The following is a 20,355-nucleotide window of genomic DNA, read 5'->3' on the forward strand; positions in this document are numbered from 1 at the left end:
CACTATAAGTCCATTTGTCCAAATACTTATAACACCTTCAAATGGGGGTACTAGATACATAAATGACTTAATTTCTAAACGGTAAAACAGGTATGTATGAAAATACCCTCAAATAAAAGGTGACATTGTGTACTGTCCCCTCCTATGAAACACTTGATCTGAACTCCAAAATGCTGGAGTACAGCCAAATGTAACAATTTTGCCTCAATATTCCAAAATTAATTCGTTTTTTCTCCTTATCAATCTACACACAATACACCATAATGACAAAGCAAAAACTGTTTTGTAATTTTTGCAAATGTATTAAAAATAAAAAAACACCTAATTTACATAAGTATTCAGACCCTTTGCTATGAGACTCTAAATTGAGCTCAGGTGCATCATATTTCCATTGATCATCCTTGAGATGTTTATGAAACTTGATTGGAGTCCACCTGTCGTAAATTCCATTGATTTGACATGATTTGGAAAGGCACACACCTGTCTATATAAGGTCCCACAGTTGACAGTGCATGTCAGAGCAAAAACCAAGCCATGAAGTCGAAGGAATTGTCCGCAGAGCTCCAAGACAGGATTGTGTCGAAGCACAGATCTTGGGAAGGGTACCAAAACATTTTTACAGCATTGAAGATCCACAAGAACACAGTGGCCTACATCACTTAAATGGAAGAAGTATAGAAACACCAAGGCTTTTCCTACAGCTGGCCGCCCGGCCAAACTGAGCATTCGGGGGAGAAGGGCCTTGGTCAGGGAGGAGACCAAGAACCCGATGGTCACTGACAGAGCTCCAGAGTTCCTCTGTGGAGATAGGAGAAGCTTCCAGAAGGAGAACCATCTCTGCAGCACACACACCTATCAGGCCTTTATTGTAGAGTGGCCAGACGGAAGCCACTCCTCAGTAAAAGGCACATGACAGCCGGCTTGGAGATTGCCTATAAAGGCACCTAAAGGACTCTCAGACCATGAGAAATAAGATTGTCTGGTCTGATGAAACCAAGATTGAACTCTCTAGAGACAGCAGGAGCGGTAGAGGACTGGCCACCCCTCATAGCCTAGTTCCTCTCTAGGTTTCATCCTAGGTTCTGGCCTTTCTAGGGAGTTTTTCCTAGCCACCGTGCTTCTACACCTGCATTGCTTGCTTTGGGGTTTTAAGGCTGGGTTTCTGTACAGCACTTTGAGATATCAGCTGATGTAAGAAGGGCTATATAAATACATTTGATTGAACTCTTTGGTCTGAATCTACGACCGTCACATCTGGAGGAAACCTGGCACCATCCCTAAGGTGAAGCATGGTGGTGGCAGCATCATGCTGTGGGGATGTTTTTCAGCGGCAGGGACTGGGAGACTGGTCAGGATCGAGGGAAAGATGAACGGAGCAAAGTAGAGACACCCTTGAGGAAAACTTGCTCCAGAGCGCTAAGGACCTCAGACTGGGGCAAAGGTTCACCTTCCAACAGGACAACGACCCTAAGCACACAACCAAGACAATGCAGGAGTGGCTTCGGGGACAAGTCTCAATATCTTTGAGTGGCCCAGCCAGAGCACGGACTAGAAACCGATCGAACATCTCTGGAGACTTGAAAATAGCTGAGCAGTGACGCTCCCCATCCAACATGGCAGAGCTTGAGAGGATCTGGAGAGAAGAATGGGAGAAACTCCTCAAATACAGGTGTGCCAACATTGTAGCGTCATACCCAAGAAGACTCGATCCTGTAATCGCTGACAAAGGAGCTTCAACAAAGTAATGAGTGAAGGGTCTGAATACTTATGTAAATGTGATAGTTTTTAATACATTTGCAAGAATGTCTAATAACCTGTTTTTGCTTTGTCATTATGGCGGTATTGTGTGTAGATTGAGGGGGAAAAAACAATTTTATAAATTTTAGAATAAGGCTGTAACGTAACAAAATGTGGAAATAGATAAGGCGTCTGAATACTTTCCGAATGCACTGTATGGAGGGGAGTGTGTCAACATTTGTGTATGTACCAATCAAATAGAGTTTTGTCCTTGTTATCTAATGTGTATCTAATTTTAATTTGACTGCAGGATTCTTCTGTTGGAGTGAAGAATTCATGTTTATATTGATACCACAATATTCCATGACATGACACAGAATATATATATGATTTAAACAAGGCAATTATAATTTTTTTCAGTTTTATTTTACACAGCAACAGGAAGCATGACAACACTACAGTATGTGGACCAATGCCATAAAACAGACAAAAAATTTGAAAACAGTTATGCAAGCATAACACTTGCTTGCTACTAATGATGAGATAATTATACTGGTAAAATGATGATCATATGACACACGTCACTAAATTCTAAATGAAGTGTTTGAGTCTCGACTAAAAATATGAAATACATGATCAAAATGAGTGGCGAATCCTCCATTGTTAAAAACAAACACTGGATTTAGTTCCTATTATACCTTTCCACATGTATTTTATTACTCATGACAAGGCTTTAAGACATCTCGGAAAGTTCCCCTGGTCAATGCACAGTAACACACACTTATGCCTAAAATACTGGTAACCAGTAATGGGGATATAACATCCAATGAAACAATGAACTCAGCCTTCTGGACCATATACTATTGTTGTACACAACATAAGAATACAGAGGAAAAAGTTCAATAAAATGGTTGAAATTCCATTAAAACGACTTTTAAAAAGCCGTAATATATATATATTGCTGGTAATCGTATTTCAAAAATATATATAAATTGTGCAATTAAAGCTTACAATACACTGCTGGCAGTAGCGCCACCGGTTTCCATGGAGACCAGACAACAGAGCCATCCATGGAGGTGCCATACGTGTGCTGTCAGACTCCCGAGAAAGAAACAATTACGTGCCTCTACCTACAAACACTACCACATCCCTTACACCAACTCTGTATGACTTTCATCAAGATGGAACGCTGCAGAGATCACTTGGTGGATGCAGACGGCAGCCAAAGTATAATATCAAACTCACACAGAGACAAATAAAGTGGCAGTGGGTGGGGACAGGAAGTGAGTGAGAAGTTGTAGTGTCTAGTCTGGTCCAGCAGGGGGCAGGCTAAGCGTTGACTCAGTTGACTTGGTCCAGGGCACACAGCAGATCCTCACCCTGCAGCAGGTGCTGGCGACCCACCACGGGGGCATTAACCTCACAGTCATACCGGGTCAGCTGTGGAAGGGTGAAGGGCGAGCCGCTGCCCTCCGAGGAGATGCCAAGCAGGCAGCTTGCCAGGTCTAAGAGAAACAAGAGAATATAAGGGACACTAGTGTCATTGTTTCATGTAAATGATATGTAAAACATACAGTGCCTTCGGAAAGTATTCAGACCTCTTAACTTTTCCCACATTTTGTTAGCTAACAGACTTATTCTAAAATTGATTTTTCAATTTCTCTCTCAATATACACACACAATACCCCATAATGACAAAGCAAAAACATTTCAAACATATTTTTTGGAACTAATAAAAAAATAAACTGAAATATCACATTTACATAAGTATTCAGACCCTTTACTCAGTACTTGGTTGAAGCACCCTTGGCAGCGATTACAGAGTTTCTCCCATTCTTCTCGGCAGATCCTCTCAAGCTCTGTCACTTTGAATGGGGAGCGTTGCTGCACAGCTATTTTCAAGTCTCTCCAGAGATGTTCGATCGGGTTCAAGTCTGGGCTCTGGCTGGGCCACTCAAGGACATTCAGAGACTTGTCCCCGAAGCCACTCCTGTGTTGTCTTGGCGGTGTGCTTAGGGTCTTTGTCCTGCTGGAAGGTGAACCTTCACCCCATTCTGAGGTCCTGAGCACTCTGGAGCAGGTTTTCGTCAAAGACCTCTCTGTACTTTGCTCCGTTCATCTCCCTCTCAATCCTGACGAGTCTCCCAGTCCCTGCAGCTGAAAAACATCCCCACAGCATGATGCTACCATCACCATGCTTCACCGTAGCATTGGTGCCAGATTTCCTCCAGAGGTGACGCTTGGCATTCAGGCCAAAGAGTTCTATCTTGATTTCATCAGACCAGAGAATCTTATTTCTCATGGTCTGAGAGTCTTTAGGTGCCTTTTGGCAAATTCCAAGCCGGCTGTCATGTGCCTTTTAATGAGTGGCGGCTCCCGTCTGGCCACACTACCATAAAGGCCTGATCGGTAGAGTGCTGCATAGATGGTTGTCCTTCTGGAAGGTTCTCCCATCTCCACAGAGGAACTCTAGAGCTCTGTCAGAGTGACCATCGGGTTCTTCGTCACTTCCCTGACCAAAGCCCTTCTGCCCAGATTGCTAGGTTTGGGCGGGCTGCCAGCTCTAGGAAGAGTCTTGGTCGTTCCAAACTAAGAATGATGAGGCCACTGTGTTCTTGAGGCATTTCAATGCTGCAGAAATGTTTTGATACCTTTCCCCAGATCTGTGCCTCGACACAATCCTGTCTTGGAGCTCTACGGACAATTCCTTCGACCTCATGTCTTGGTTTTTGCTCTGACATGCACTGTCAACTGTGGGACCTTATATAGACAGGTGTGTGCCTTTCCAAATAATTTCAAATCAATTGAATTTACCATAGGTGGACTCCAATCAAGTTGTATAAACATCTCAAGGATGATCAATGGAAACAGGATGTACCTGAGCTCAATTTCGAGTCTCAAAGTAAAGGGTCTGAATACTTATGTAAATAAGGTATTTCTGTTTCTGCAAACATTTCTAAAAACTTGTTTTTGCTTTGTCATTATGGTGTGTTGTGTGTAGATTGCTGAGTATTTTTATTTTATTTAATCCATTTTAGATTAAGGCTGTAACGTAACAAAATGTGGAAAAGGTCAAGGGGTCTGAATACTTTCTGAAGGCACTGTACATAAGTTTAATGTCAGGCCTTGGCTGTTGTGTATTCCAGGACTAACTACCTGTAGGTAGGAGCAGTACGGTCCTGTTGGAGGGAGCCTCAGAGCTGCCCAGCTCAGACACCTTGAGCTTTTTACCTGGCCCAGGAGGGTCCTGGAGCAATGCCCTCTAAGAAAAACAACATATTCAAATTAGCCCTCAATATGCCAGATGTTATCAAACAGAATATCTCTGCTAAATGTTTATTTTTATTTTTTTATATATGTATAATGTGATAAAAACATTTCTAAAGGTCCTACACACATGTACTATTCCGACAGCCTGAGACAGAGACAACTTTCTCTTGAGCTGTGAGTTCTGGGTGGCCAGTGTCCTGAGGGAGATCTCTCTGTCCATCAGAGGCGCCCTAGAGCACAGAGAGTCACACACCATGTCAGCAGTCAGAAAACACTGATATGCTTTAGTTTTGAGGAAAGGGTAAGTTGGAAGGAGTGTGTGTATGTGTGGGACTTACCTCATGGTGAGTAAGGAGGCAGGGCAAGGGCTAGCTGCCAGCTCCGGGGCTGGGGAAGCTGTCCGGCTGCTTGGGGCACTAAAGGGGGAATCAGTGTAGCTGTGGACATCCTGGGTGAGGTGCAGAGGAGAGCACAGAGGAGAGCTCTCCAGGGGTTGGGCTGGGCCACACGACGGGGGCTCCTCTGGAGACAGGGTGCGCAGCTGGAAGTCATCATCCATGGGGATGTATGGGGCCAACATCTCCAGGTCCAGGTCCTCCATGCCCTACAGGGGGAAACAAGAACATATGTCAGATCAGACTTTACCTGAATCAAGTCATATCCTTTAAAAGACGTTTAGAATCCACGCAAGTTCAGGGAAGTGGTGGAATGGAATCACATCAATTACATCTCCGCCTACAGTATTTAAACCACACAACAGCTGATTCTCGTTTCATTTAGGTTCACCATTGTACCAAGATGGACGGGTCCCACTGCCACCCCAGTCTCTTCCTTATATTGTTCACTACCTCCTCCAGCTACTGATAGTGTGTAACCCAAGCTCGTGACATTTTTCTGGTGACCACACGCTTTTTCAGTTCTGGCCACAAATTTTCTATAGGATTGAGGTCAGGGTTTTGTGATGGCCACTCCAATACCTTGACTGTTGTCCTTAAGCCATTTTGCCACAACTTTGGAAGTAAGCTTGGGGTCATTGTCCATTTGGAAGACCCATTTGCGACCAAGCTTTAACTTCCTGACTGATGTCTTGAGATGTTGCTTCAATATATCCACATAATTTTTCTCCCTCATGATGCCATCTATTTTGTGAAGTGCACCAGTCCCTCCTGCAGCAAAGCACCCCCACAACATGATGCTGCCATCCCCGTCCTTCACGGTTGGGATGGTGTTCTTCGGCTTGCCAGCCTCCCCCTTTTTCCTCCAAACATAACGATGGTCATTATAGCCAAACAGTTATATTTTTGTTTCATCAGACCAGAGGACATTTCTCCAAAAAGTACAATCTTTGTCCACATGTGCAGTTGCAAAGTGTAGTCTGGCTTTTTTATGGCGGTTTTTGAGCAGTGGCTTCTTCCTTGCTGAGCGGCCTTTCAGGTTATGTCGATATAGGACTCGTTTTACTGTGGATATAGATACTTTTGTACCCATTTCCTCTAGCATCTTCACAAGGTCCTTTGCTGTTGTTCTGGGGTTGATTTGCACTTTTCGCACCAAAGTACATTCATCTCTAGGAGACAGAACGCGTCTCCTTCCTGAGCGGTATGACGGTTGCGTGGTCCAGTGGTGTTTATACTTGCGTACTATTGTTTGTACAGATGAACGTGGTACCTCCAGGCGTTTGGAAATTGCTCCCAAGGATGAACCTGACTTGTGGAGGTCTACAATTTGTTTTTCTGAGGTCTCGGCTGATTTCTTTCGATTTCCCCATGATGTCAAGCAAAGAGGCACTGAGTTTGAAGGTAGGCCTTGAAATACATCCACAAGTACACCTCCAATTGACTCAAATTATGTCAATTAGCCTATCAGAAGCTTCTAAAGCCATGACATAATTTTCTTGAATTTTCCAAGCTGTTTAAAAAGGCACAGTCAACTTAGTGAATGTAAACTACTGACCCACTGGAATAGTGATACAGTGAATTAAAACTGAAATAATCTGCCTGTAAACAATTGTTGGAAAATTTAGTTGTGTCATGCACAAAGTAGATGTCCTAGCCAACTTGCCAAAACTATAGTTTGTTAACAAGAAATTTGTGGAGTGGTTGAAAAACGAGTTTTAATGACTCCAAACTAAGGGTATGTAAACTTCCGACTTCAACTGTATGTAAATAAGGGTGTTTTTTATTTTTTATACATTTGCAAAAATTTCTAAAAACCTGTTTTCACTTTGTCATTATGGGGTATTCTGTGTAGATTGATGAGGAAAATATTTATTTAATCCATTTTAGAATAAGACTAACGTAACAAAATGTGGGAAATTTCAAGGGGTCTGAATACTTTCCGAATGCACTGTAGGTACCGTACCTGTGAGGTGAAAGGCGTCTTGGGCTTTGTGTCGATGGCAAACAGTCTTTCCACCAGGTCCAGTTTAAGCGCAGCACTGATGTCAGAGTCCATTGGAAAACAGAAGTTCAGCGGGCTGTCAGCCTGCAGAGGACATTACATTGGTTAAAGACTAGTATTTGTGAACAGAAGTATTTTTGACACAGCAACTTTCCATTGATTTCCTGACTGGCAGTTTTAAAAGCGGTCCGTCTGGACGTGGTATCCCTGCTCACCTCAGTTGAGTTGTGGCTGCCTGGGGTGCTGAAGGAGTCTGGACCTGCCTTGGTCTTCACTGAGGCGCTGGGGATCAGGGGCTGCTCACTGGGGGGCAGCATAGAGTGAGGCAGGGCCAGCTTGTCACTGGTGGAGGGCAGCATCACATCGTTGTAGAGAGGCACCTCCTTCAGCAGGATGTCAGAATCTGCAGGGACAGTAAAGAGGGGGTCAGAATGAGTTTGGGTTAGTAAAGTAAAGCGTCACTTTATCACTAATTATAAAGTTAATCTTCCATTATAAAGTTAATCTTCCATTATAAAGTAACTATCACCCAAAGCTCCAGGCAGGGCAGGGTACTGACCGGGGCTGCTGAAGTCCAGGGAGATGATGGTGTCTCCTGCGGCCGGGGCCAGAAGGGTGAGGGCCTCTGGTTTCTCCTTCAGTCTGTCGTACAGGCTGGCCAGCGGCTGGGCCTCCATTGCCTGGATGAACAGCTTAATCACATCCACCTTCTCCTCCTTCAGGAGCACAGGGGACACCTTTGCCTCTGAGCCCTCATCCTCTTCTTCCTCCTCCACGAGCTCCTTCTTTACAGACCTCATGTCCTCAGTCTGCTCCAGAGACAGCACCATCTTCTCCTCCTCAATGCCACTGGAGCAAGAGGGAGACAAAAACAGTTACATATCATGTCTTACTCCACCTTACAAAGGGAACATCTGATTGATTGGTTGAGTCAGAACCCAGTGGAGTCAGTCCACCAGACAGTTTAATCCCCTGATCAAACTAGCCTCTAACACACTATGTAGACCATGACGGTACCTGAGCACAAAGTTGACAGAGACAACACACTGGGGCTGGGAGTTCTTGCTGTTGTAGATAACAGTGGCCTGAGTCTCCACCCACACAAAGCCACCTATCTTAGCCAGCATGCGGTACTGGCCTGTGCTCACCTGGCCCTTAACAAACACTGGAGAGAGCCAAAGAAAGAAGAAAAGGGTGAGAGAAGAGAAAAGAGAGACTGCAAGTAGCTATCTAGTACTTCAACATTATATTACGTACTGAAGTATATTGCCAAGCATTGGGCATTTCCAGACTACATGTCTGCTTTAACGGGGAATACCTTTGCATTGTCATATTTATGTGGGGATGCTTACAGTTGTGATGGGTCTTAGTGAGGTGGTCTGAGTCCAAGGCATGGTAGTACTCATACACAGAGCGATTTAACAGGTCCTCTGGATCATAGCCCATCAGCTCAGTGATCCTGGACAACACAGAGTTAGGGGACAGGTTAATCCTGCTGCTTACTGGAGTGCCATTCAACCTATTGGACACAAGGTGGATCTGTGGCACTACATTCAGGAGCTATCTATTATTAAATCACATCTTTGTGTGAATACAAGTCATTTAACTTTTCAAGGAAAAAATCTAACGCAACATATATTCTTACAACAATAGCCCTTATTCTTATATTGAGTAAAGCGTCGTGTTAGATTCAGTATTCTTCTACTACATTATTCATGCTGGTGCTGCAGTCAGCGGAATGGTATGTCTCAGTTTCACCTCTCGTCACAATAGGTGAACTTCATGTCCAGTGTGTGGCGGCTGAGGAAGGTCTTGGTGTCCAACGGCGCCTCGATGTTGGAGGGGTGGGGGATGGGGTCACAGACCAGCACCAGGTAGGAGACGGGCGGCTCCTTGTGCCCACAGGGGCTCTGCTCAGCTGGGGCTTCATGGACTCGCACATGGCCTGAGCAGTGGAGAACCTTCCAGGTGGCTGATTTGACATTGACAGTGCGCCCCCTGCTGGTGAGGGTACATTTCATCCGCAGGAAGAAGCTGCGCTCTGTGTTTGGTCCCTTGGACTTTTTAGAGGTCCCTGAACAGGCAGAGGAGAGAGAGAAGGTGAGACTGAGGTTAAGAAATAAACAATTACATTTAGTGTTGGTGTGATGTGCAAAAAAGGAATGGTGTCAGTGAAGCAAAGTGAATACCAAGGGAAAAGACAGTAGCCCACTAATCACCCTGACCCCGGGGCTGGAGTGGGAAATGATAACTAGTTCTGACAGGCTCCGACTTTTGCTTGGAGCTGCTATATTGAGCCCCACACTACTTGTTACACTGATATTCCAGAGTGCTGTGTATAGCATAGTCTATTCTCAGTAGGAACTTTTAGCTTGAGTGTGTTTTCACAGGGGTCGGTCTCACCTGTTCTGTGTACGAGGATCTCCCTTAGCTCCTCGTGGTCACAGGGGTGTGTGTACTCAAACACACTAAGTCCTGTCAGGTCAAACTACATATGGACAGAAGAGGAAGGATGTTTAGAAATAACATATTCATGGCAAGGAAAGAACAGCAAATGTGACTCATTTCAGGAAACTAGGCATATGTCGTCCATTACTACTTCACAGGAGAGCCATTTGAACATAAACTTTTTTTTAAATCAAAATGCGTTTTTTGGCAGAAATGCCATCTCGAACATGTGAACTTTCATGTGCCTTAATAACAAACTTTTATTCCATCTGTAAATACAAATGATATTGTTAAGTTACGAGCCTAGTTGGTTTAGCCACAGAAAGACAGGAACCTTCCCACGAGCTAATATTGGCTGAGATAATGGGTGGGCTGGACAAGCCGAGAGATGTGTTCGGCTTGGTCTGCCATGTACCACGCTTCTGTCTGTAATATGAGCTGGTCAGGACGTGTTGGTAATCCTTTCTAAGGCGCAACTTTTTTGAAAGATATCATGTAGTAGAACTGCAAAGGTGTTGTTCTCCACTTTCGAAAGGATCGAGTTTTGAAATTAGTGCGATGCATGGTGGAATTCGAGTATGACAACAACATATTTGACTGAGTCGAAAAGAAAACACACGGCTGTTGTATAAAACACCTGTCTCCGGATTACATATTCAAACTAAGGCAACCATGGCATCCGTGACAGAGAGGGAGCAGCGTCCATCCATGTATACGGGTAAGAGAGTCTAGCTAGCTACATTTTCAGATATTACATGTTTCTAATTTTGTCAGAAAGTAATTTAGCTGCCTGGCTCACGAGCTAACGTTACGTGTATGATCTGTGTAGTAATATTATTTGTATCTCAGAGCCATTTCCAAATACACCTCTGCTGTCTTCAACCAGGATCTCAGTGATCACTGCTTCATTGCCTGCGTCCGTAATGGGTCCACGGTCAAACGACCACCCCTCATCACTGTCAAACGCTCCCTAAAACACTTTCTAATCGACCTGGCCCGGTATCCTGGAAGGATATTGACCTCATTCCGTCAGTAGAGGATGCCTGGCTATTCTTTAAAAGTGCCTTCCTCACCATCTTAAATAAGCATGCCCCGTTCAAAACATTTAGAACCAGGAACAGATACAGCTCTTGGTTCATCCAGACCTGACTACCCTTGACCAGCACAAAAACATCCTGTGGCGTACTGCATTAGCATCGAATAGCCCCCGCGATATGCAACTTTTCAGGGAAATGAGGAACCAATATACACAGGCAGTTAGGAAAGCAAAGGCTAGCTTTTTCAAACAGAAATTTGCATCCTGTAGCACAAACTCCCAAAAGTTCTGGGACACTGTAAAGTCCATGGAGAATAAGAGCACCTCCTCCCAGCTGCCCATTGCACTGAGGCTAGGAAACACTGTCACCACCGATAAATCTACGATAATTGAGTATTTCAATAAGCATTTCTCTACGGCTGGCCATGCTTTCCACCTGGCTACCCCTACCCCTGTCAACAGCACCGCACCCCCCACAGCAACTTGCCAAAGCCTCCCCCCATTTCTCCTTCACCCAAATCCAGATAGCTGATGTTCTGAAAGAGCTGCAAAATCTGGACCCCTACAACTCAGCCGGGCTAGACATTCTGGACCCTCACTTTCTAAAATTATCCACCGAAATTGTTGCAACCCCTATTACTAGCCTGTTCAACCTCTCTTTCTGTTATGGGATTTTTGTGAATAATGACTAAAATATGTATACATTTGACTTGAGAACGCTACAGAATACTACTATGTTACCGTATGAATGAATCTTATTATAATCATAATGCTGAATGTAATGTGTTCCTTGTTAGAAAGAATGGGTTTATCTTCAGACAGGCTTGAATGATGTGTCTACCCAGGGAGGGGAAAGACCTTGGGTTGGTGGCAGATTATTTAACAGGTGGCAGACAGTGATGAGAACGCTAACTGTACTGCCATTGTATCCGAGAGGAGGATGGACATTAAAACCTATGACATGATCAGTACTCTCGAGAATAAACGCTATTGATTGATTGATCTTGAGACTGGTCTCTGTCCATTTAATGCTGATAAGTATCTTACAAATTATTATGTATGGGCAGAGTGTTTTAATTGAATTGGTTGATAAACATATAGGAATTAAATTCCTTTAACAATTTGGTCCTTAGAGTCGGAACTCAAGATCTGCCTCTGTCGTTCCAAGGAACTGCTGAAAACCGTGCACGGGCGGATCCAGGATCCGTAAGACAAAGACCTGACCTCTGACTTGAAGGTTTATTTCAGGCCAGTGGTGAACTAGTACACGACAGAGGTGGTGACGAGATCCAACGATCATTGCTTTTCCCAGTCAGCGACAAGGTCCGTAGCCTATATTCTCGATTCTGGGGGGAATGATTTAAGTTATCCTTGATTTAATGTTCTAAAATGTTTAGAATTTATCAATAATAGGAGCTTTGCTATTCCAAACAGATCCAATGGGTTTTGTATGACCGATACACAGAGACAGGTCCGCAAAGACTTGGGGCAACGTGCACTGCCATAAATTAAACTAATCTTAGTCATGAGAGGCATAATTCCCGAGATTAAGCTGAGATACTAAAAGTATCAAAAAAGGAGGAGAGGGAAGCCAAAATCTATAAATCTGAGATAAAAGCCAAATCTATAGACAAGAGGTTCCAGGAGAGAGGGAAACCTAATATAGCGGAGTAAGATACGAGATATTAACTTTAAAAGTCCTCTGACACAAAAGACAATAGGTTATTAACTGGGACTTTACGCCCCCGGGGAAATAGCTTATATTTGTACGGGTAAGATTTAATGTCCAACAAATGCAACGCTATAGATAAAGTTTCCAAACGGGAGAACAACCAAAGTAACTAGGTAAAAACTAACGGTAAAAACAGCACATACATAGATCATAGAAATACATATACAGATAGTGATAAATACCATAGCTACTAGGAGCGGCAAGGATTTATTAAACATGGGTAGTAAATCCTCCAAGGAGGTCCTGGAATGGACGGGAGATCATCGTTATATGGAGCAGAAAGACAGAAGGAACATTGAATTCTGTTTAAAATGGAGGAAAAAGTATGAATTTGACGGACATTTAAATAAAGAAAAACTGGAATCAATGATTAAACAAATAAATAGGGTTTGTGGAGACAAGGCAGATAAACAACGGGCAGAGGGGCTTGATACAGCAAGGGTATGGTTAGCCGAGGCGAGGAAGAGAGCTGAGGGAGAAAAGAAAAAATAAGTAGGTTGTCGGGAACAGAAAACGAGGATTCCCACGGCTCCTCAGGAGGCTCTCCATAAGCCTAAATTGCATCCCTCTCTGGCCGATCGGGCGTGGAGAGATAATCCTGATGATGAAATAGTGGTGGTGAGGAGACGGCAGCAGGTGCTGCCCGCACAACCACCACCACCATATGCGGAGCCTGCTGGAGCCGAGGGAGGGATAATAGAGGTAGAGAAAGGGAGAAAGTCGACAAAAGTGGATAGAGACGGTCAGAAGAAAGGGGGAGATAGACGCTTTAACTGTAAAAAAACGGGTCATTTTACTAGAGATTGTGAGGCTCCGTGTAAATACTGCAATAAAATAGGCCACAATCACCGAGACTGTAAACAGAGAGAACAGGTTGAGTCAAAACATCTGACCGTAACTATCGGGGTAATTCTGGACAGGCATGAAGGAGACCTAAAGGGGAAAGGACCTAAGAAAGACAGAGAGAACAGGACTAGGTCAGACAGAAATGGAACGTCAGAGGAAGGGAGAAAGGGGGGACAAAGATGTTACAATTGTAATAAAAACTGACATTTCGCCAGGGAATGCGAGGCTCCATGTGGATATTGCACCGCGATTGTAAACAGAAACCACCGAAATTGTAATTGTTATTGGCTCCTTTATTCCAAAAGTGATGGTGGTTCAATGGTTAACTAGCTGCCTTCCAAGCTTGAGACCTGAGTTCGATTCACGGTAAATGCTCTGACTAAAATCTGAGTCTTTAATTAAATAATTTGATGTTTTGCCTGAAAAAATACGGTCGTTGGTGTCGGTATAGGATATAAACTGAAACGTTTTAATAGCTTGTTTAGGTTAAAATGAAAGACTAAACCATTTTAAATGATAGCGAGGCGCTTTCGATGTGATACGTTGTGTTGCCTAAATGATCTGCTGGAATAATGTATAGAGACTGGAATCATAATTAAATTACTAAATCATAGAGGAAAGTTAATAACGGAGAGATACGATAAAGTTGTGCCCATCGAAATGTTCTTATAAATTTAGCGAAGTATTTGGTACTGTAACAACTCTGGGTTTATAAGCGCGGAAATCGACTCTGCCGCACGAGCATGCTTTTGCGGCACAGTCGATAGCGCGCCGGACCTCGGGCTAGAAGGTCGAGGGTTCGAGACCTGCTCCCTGCCTGTTTCATTACAGTACGTTTACATTTTGGAGTAGAGAAAGTTGAAAAGTTGATTTTACTTTTACGATAGAATTAAACCAAAACTCAGTCGGAGTAAGGGGTATGTTTTTGCCTAGAGGCAGGAATAAGAGAGTTAGTTTTGGTATTGGCTACTAATTTTCAGGGTAAGTTGCTAGAGGCAGGTTGATTTGTTGCGTAATAACGTAAAACTACGTCATTACGTGGGATACACAATAACGTTACTCAAATGGATTTCACCATTGTTCAGGTACACTCTTTTCTGTACTTCTGGCAATATAATTTTGATTGAGAGATGTTGATTGATGTTGTAAATTCTATTCAAGATCCAACATTTGTGATAAATTGGTTTTGGTTTATCGAACCCGTACTACTGCCTGTTGCAGTTAGTCAACAATGATTTACAATTAGTTGAAAGTTGCTGCGGCCTGAACACGGGCTTAGCGCTCGTTGTTGACATCACTCACAATGCACTTTTGCAACCAGGCAATGATGTTGTGACTGAGGGTGGGACAGAGAAAATGGTTTGTGTCATTTAGAATCGTAAAAGTTTATGATAGCTCTTTATTGATTTTTAGTTCGAATGTCTAGGTAACACCAGTGAAATTTAACAGAAAGTTAAGGTATACTAACATGCCGGTGGAGCTGATTTAATGTTAAAGGGACAGTACACGTTAATCACAGTTGTGTGTCTGTGTCTAAAGGCAGGGTACTCCTATCAACCATTAAGGAAATTTAAACCTAATGATTTGAGGGTGTACAATATACTTATAATTGCTAAGTTGTTTGTAGTAAACGTTGGGTTTAAGGGTATTTCCATGCTTCCCAGAGACAATATATCTTAAAGGGGTACACTCACGGAATATTAGGAGTTTTATTTTCCGAGTTTTAATTAAACACGTGAATTCTTTAGATAAAGAGTTCTTTAATATGTCTCATATAGTATGTAACACGACTGTAAAAGGGTGGTATAACCTTTGACCTCTATCACGGCTTTTTCCTTGTGGTCTGATCAGCTTCATGGGAGGGCCATTTGGATAATGAATTTGTGGTCTTTTGTGATACTGATTTTAAGGTAAATTGAATAACTGATCATTATTTGCGAGTTTATAGTTCCTTGCCATAGTTATAAATTGAACCAATGAGAAGAAAGAAAGGGCATAGCCTTGGACTAAGGGCAGACTTTCTTGAGTCTCTCTCCCGATGGCCATAAGGGTACCATAAGTTCACTTTGTGGAGGGTTCCAGAGTAGTAACTGATCTGGTCATGTTATTTGTAATTGTTGTTTTTATCTCTTGACCGGTAGTAGTACACTGCTCAAAAAAATAAAGGGAACACTTAAACAACACAATGTAACTCCAAGTCAATCACACTTCTGTGAAATCAAACTGTACACTTAGGAAGCAACACTGATTGACAATAAATTTCACATGCTGTTGTGCAAATGGAATAGACAAAAGGTGGAAATTATAGGCAATTAGCAAGACACCCCCAAAAAAGGAGTGATTCTGCAGGTGGTGACCACAGACCACTTCTCAGTTCCTATGCTTCCTGGCTGATGTTTTGGTCACTTTTGAATGCTGGCGGTGCTCTCACTCTAGTGGTAGCATGAGACGGAGTCTACAACCCACACAAGTGGCTCAGGTAGTGCAGTTCATCCAGGATGGCACATCAATGCGAGCTGTGGCAAAAAGGTTTGCTGTGTCTGTCAGCGTAGTGTCCAGAGCATGGAGGCGCTACCAGGAGACAGGCCAGTACATCAGGAGACGTGGAGGAGGCCGTAGGAGGGCAACAACCCAGCAGCAGGACCGCTACCTCCGCCTTTGTGCAAGGAGGTGCACTGCCAGAGCCCTGCAAAATGACCTCCAGCAGGCATTTGTGCAACGATTGTGCTTTTTTCGCGAATGCGCTTTTGTTAAATCATCACCCGTTTGGCGAAGTTGAAGTAGGCTGTGATTCGACGATAAATTAACAGGCACCACATTGATTATATGCAACGCAGAACAAGCTAGTTATACCTAGTAATATCATCAACCATGTGTAGTTAAAATGTGATTATGTGAAGATTGTTTTTTACAAGATAAGTTTAATGCTAGCTAGCAACTTACCTTTTGATGCTGCACTTGCATAACAGGTGGTCAGCCTGCCACGCAATCTCCTCGTGGATTGCAGTGTAATCGGCCGTAATCGGCGTCCAAAAAGGCCGAATACCGATTGTTATGACAACTTGAAATTGGCCCTAATTAATCGGCCGACCTCTAGTTTAGACATGTGGAGTCTTTTGGTTTATGTGGAGTCAAACTAGACACTCTGATGTACTTGTCCTCTTGCTCAGTTGTGCACCCGGGCCTCCCACTCCTTTTTCTATTCTGGTTAGAGTCAGTTTGCTCTGTTCTGTGAAGGGAGACTTCATTTCTCAGAACAGGAATAGACTGACGAGTTTCAGAAGAAAGGTCTTTGTTTTTGGCCATTTTGAGCCTGTAATCGAACCCACAAATGCTGATGCTCCAGATACTCAACTAGTCTGAAGAAGGTCAGTTTTATTGCTGCTTTAATCCGCACATCAGTTTTCAGCTGTGCTAACATAATTGCAAAAGGGTTTTCTAATGATCAATTAGCCTTTTTAAAATTATAAACTTGGATTAGCGAACACAGCGTGCCATTGGAACACAGGAGTTATGGTTGCTGATAATCGGTCTCTGTAGGCCTATGTAGATATTCCATAAAAAAATCTGCCGTTTCCAGCTACAATAGTCATTTACAACATTAACAATGTGTTCACTGTATCTGATCAATTTGATGTTATTTTAATGGACAATCTTTTTTTTATCTTTCAAAAACAAGGGCATTCTGGGAGAAGGACACCTCTCCTCCAAGGAGTGAATGGGAGTTAATAGGTTGTGAACAATGAATTTTGTGAGATAATTAACTTGTTCTCTGAAATATCGTATAATCGTGAATCGTGACATTACGTACATTCGAGGAAAATAGTCAGGTTTCTCAACACATTACATTAGGTTACGTTTAGCTTAGCAACCGCGTGACACAGCATGACAACATGAATGCAATGGGTTGACAGTCAGTGGGGGGGGAGTTTCTTCATTTATTGCCCAATTGGATTCCTATCACCTCCTTTCTGTAATATATCTCCATTTCCCACAGACACAGGGCACATTGCGACATGGTCTTGAAGGAGAAACGGAGTTGAACAATTTGGTACACCATTTAGAGTGAGCACACCTCAGCGAAATATATATACTTTGTCATGACAATATAAACGGATGGATGTATTGAAGACGGTATTCCCATACCATCTATTGGCTGATTTGGCGATCTGGAGTGCAGGTAATTGTTTTATATCGTGTGTTTTCCCCATCTAGTGATGAGAATTATGTAGCTATGATACTACACAATATCCTGATTTTCAGACGGACCACTTAGAAGTTAAATCATGGGGAAATGTTTTATTTTACCCACTGACAGAACATAGGCTTTCACCAAATTGACAGGAATATCATAATTGTATTTCTGGCAGTGGATTATGCCTTTAATAGGGCATTGGGCCACCACGAGCCAGAAGAGCTTCAATGCACCTTGGCATAGATTCTACAAGTGTCTAGAACTTTATTGGAGAGATGAACACCATTTTTCCACAAGAAATTACATCACTATGTTTTGTTGATGGTGGTGGAAAACGCTATCTCAAGCACCGCTCCAGAATCTCCCATAAGTGTTCAATTGGGTTGAGATCTGGTTACGGAGATGGCCATGGCATATGGTGTACATCGTTTTCATGCTCATCAAACCATTCCATGACCACTTGTGTCCTGTGGAAGGGGGCATTGTCATCCTATGGGGACATAGCCATGGTAGCCAAAATAATAGCCTGCCCAGCAATTTTATACATGACCCTAAGCATGATGGGATGTTAACTGCTTAATTAACTCACAAACCATCCCTGTGTGGAAACACCTGTTTTCAATATACTTTGTATCCCTCTTTTACTCAAGTCTCTCAATTTTTGGGGCATTCTTTATCGGTCTATCCTAGTCAGTTCTGTCTCTAATGGGACACCAGACCTACCTGTGCCAGACCCAAGCACTTGTTGACATTCTCAGAGAGATAGATCATGTCCCCGTCTTCAGACAGCACCATGAGGAAGCCCTCCAGAGCCTTCAGATAGGAGCCATTCAGCTGGGAGTCCATCTCACTCTCCTCCTGCTCCTCCTCTACTGCCTTATCATCTGGAAAAAGAGAGCGAGAGAGAGGGGTGAGGGGGTGAGAAAGAGAATAAGAGAGAGGGAGGTAGCAGGAGGGACCACTTCACAGACACTGGGACATGAAAAAAGCAGGATATATGATTACTAGCCAACACACATGCTTGTGTGGCAGGGTACTGCAACATACACAGAAACACTAAAAGGCTCCGTTCACATAGGCAGCCCAATTCTGATATTTGTTCCACTAATTGGTCTTTTGACCAATCACATCAGATATTTTTCAGAGCTGATCTGATTGGGCAAAAGACGAATTAGTGAAGAAAAAGAAGAAGAATTGGGCTGCCTGTCTAAACGCAGTCAAAAAGTGCCCAATTATTGACACCCTTGATAGAGATGAGCAAAAATGACTGTATAAAATAAATAATTTTAATACTGAGCTAACCAGGCTTTATCACATCCGGCCATGATTGGGAGTCCCATAGGGCGGCGCACAATTGGTCCAGTGTCTTCCGGGTTTGGCCAGGGCCGTCATTGTAAATAAGAATATGTTCTTAACTGACTTGCCTAGTTAAATAAAAGGTTAAATAAAATAAATAAATTAAATACCGCATGCTCACAAAAAATTGGAAATCATATCATTTTACAGTTGCTTAGAGAAAGAAATTGTTTAACAAGTAATAAAACATTTTCTCAAGAAAAGTAGGAGTCAAAATTGACACCTGTTTTTAATACAGCACCTCACCTTAGACTATTCATCCATACAGAATCCTTCCAGATCCATGATATCCTACGTCTGCGATTATGGACTGCCCTCTTGAAATCAAACCACGGGTATTCAATTGGTTTCAAGCTCTGAGACGGCAATTGCAAAATGCTGATTTTGTGGCCAATTAACCATGTCTTTGTGGATTGTGATATGTGCTTGGTGTTACCGTCTGATAGATCTACAAGTGGCTAAGTTTCAGCCTCCAGGCAACCAGATTTTTGGCTAAAATGTCCTGGTACTGGGTAAAAATCATGATGCCTTTGACCTCAACAAGGCACCAGGACCAGTGGAAGCAAAATAGCCCCATAATATATCAAAGATCCACCACCATATTTGACTGTAGGTATGAGGTACTTTTCTGCATGTTTCTGTTCAATGCCTAACCCACCACTGGTGTGCATGGCCAATGTGCTCTATTTTCATGTCATTTGACTATAGCACCACCTGGACTTTGCTAAACGGCATTGGCACTTGGATTGGAACCGGTGCCCTAGTCAGATGACATGCAAATAGAGCTCTTTGGCCACACACACCAGCGGTGGGTTTGGCATCGAAATGAGAATGCATAAGCAGAAAAGAACCCCATACCTACCGTAAAATATGGTGGTGGATCTTTGATGTTATGGGGCTATTTTGCTCCCACTGGTCCTGGGCCCGTGTTAACCCTTTAGACTTGTGGGAATTGGCCTATATGGATAGTAGGGATGGGCAATATGGCCAAAATATCATATCACTGTATTTTTCAAAATGTTCACAGTATGACGGTATTTGATGCTTTTGAATAATACAAATTGTAAATTTGCTTTATGAGTAGTGCGTGACCCTAGGTTGGCAACACATACATTTCTAAATGATTAAATGGGTCTTTCTCCATTCTGATTGTTTTATACTGTTCAATTAAACTTTAATCCCCCACAAAACAAAAAAATATATATATATATTTTTAAAAATGTCATCAATTGCTGCAATTCCACATTGTCACATAGTTCTGCAGGATATTGTAAAAAAAAAAACCTAAGCCTTATTTTTAACCAAATCTTGCAATTGAGATTTGACTTGCGATTT

General features: G+C 42.9%; 1 protein-coding gene across 1 annotated transcript in view; it reads right to left on the reverse strand.

Annotated features, from left to right (window-relative positions):
• Positions 1 to 2,147: 2,147 nt before the first annotated feature.
• Positions 2,148 to 20,355, reverse strand: part of hif1aa (hypoxia inducible factor 1 subunit alpha a) — a 54,149-nt gene continuing 35,941 nt past the window's right edge. The window contains exons 3-14 of the mRNA XM_038967963.1: positions 18,388 to 18,548; positions 9,811 to 9,895; positions 9,166 to 9,481; positions 8,760 to 8,866; positions 8,425 to 8,572; positions 7,967 to 8,256; positions 7,623 to 7,810; positions 7,369 to 7,491; positions 5,346 to 5,611; positions 5,135 to 5,237; positions 4,894 to 4,999; positions 2,148 to 3,242 (exon numbers count right to left, since the gene is read on the reverse strand). Coding sequence (XP_038823891.1) covers positions 3,079 to 3,242; positions 4,894 to 4,999; positions 5,135 to 5,237; positions 5,346 to 5,611; positions 7,369 to 7,491; positions 7,623 to 7,810; positions 7,967 to 8,256; positions 8,425 to 8,572; positions 8,760 to 8,866; positions 9,166 to 9,481; positions 9,811 to 9,895; positions 18,388 to 18,548 — 2,057 coding nt within the window. The 3' untranslated portion in view covers positions 2,148 to 3,078. The remainder of the gene's footprint in view (positions 3,243 to 4,893; positions 5,000 to 5,134; positions 5,238 to 5,345; positions 5,612 to 7,368; positions 7,492 to 7,622; positions 7,811 to 7,966; positions 8,257 to 8,424; positions 8,573 to 8,759; positions 8,867 to 9,165; positions 9,482 to 9,810; positions 9,896 to 18,387; positions 18,549 to 20,355) is intronic.

Source organism: Salvelinus namaycush, chromosome 28 (assembly GCF_016432855.1).
Source record: "Salvelinus namaycush isolate Seneca chromosome 28, SaNama_1.0, whole genome shotgun sequence".
In the NCBI taxonomy this organism is placed as follows: Eukaryota; Metazoa; Chordata; class Actinopteri; order Salmoniformes; family Salmonidae; genus Salvelinus; species Salvelinus namaycush.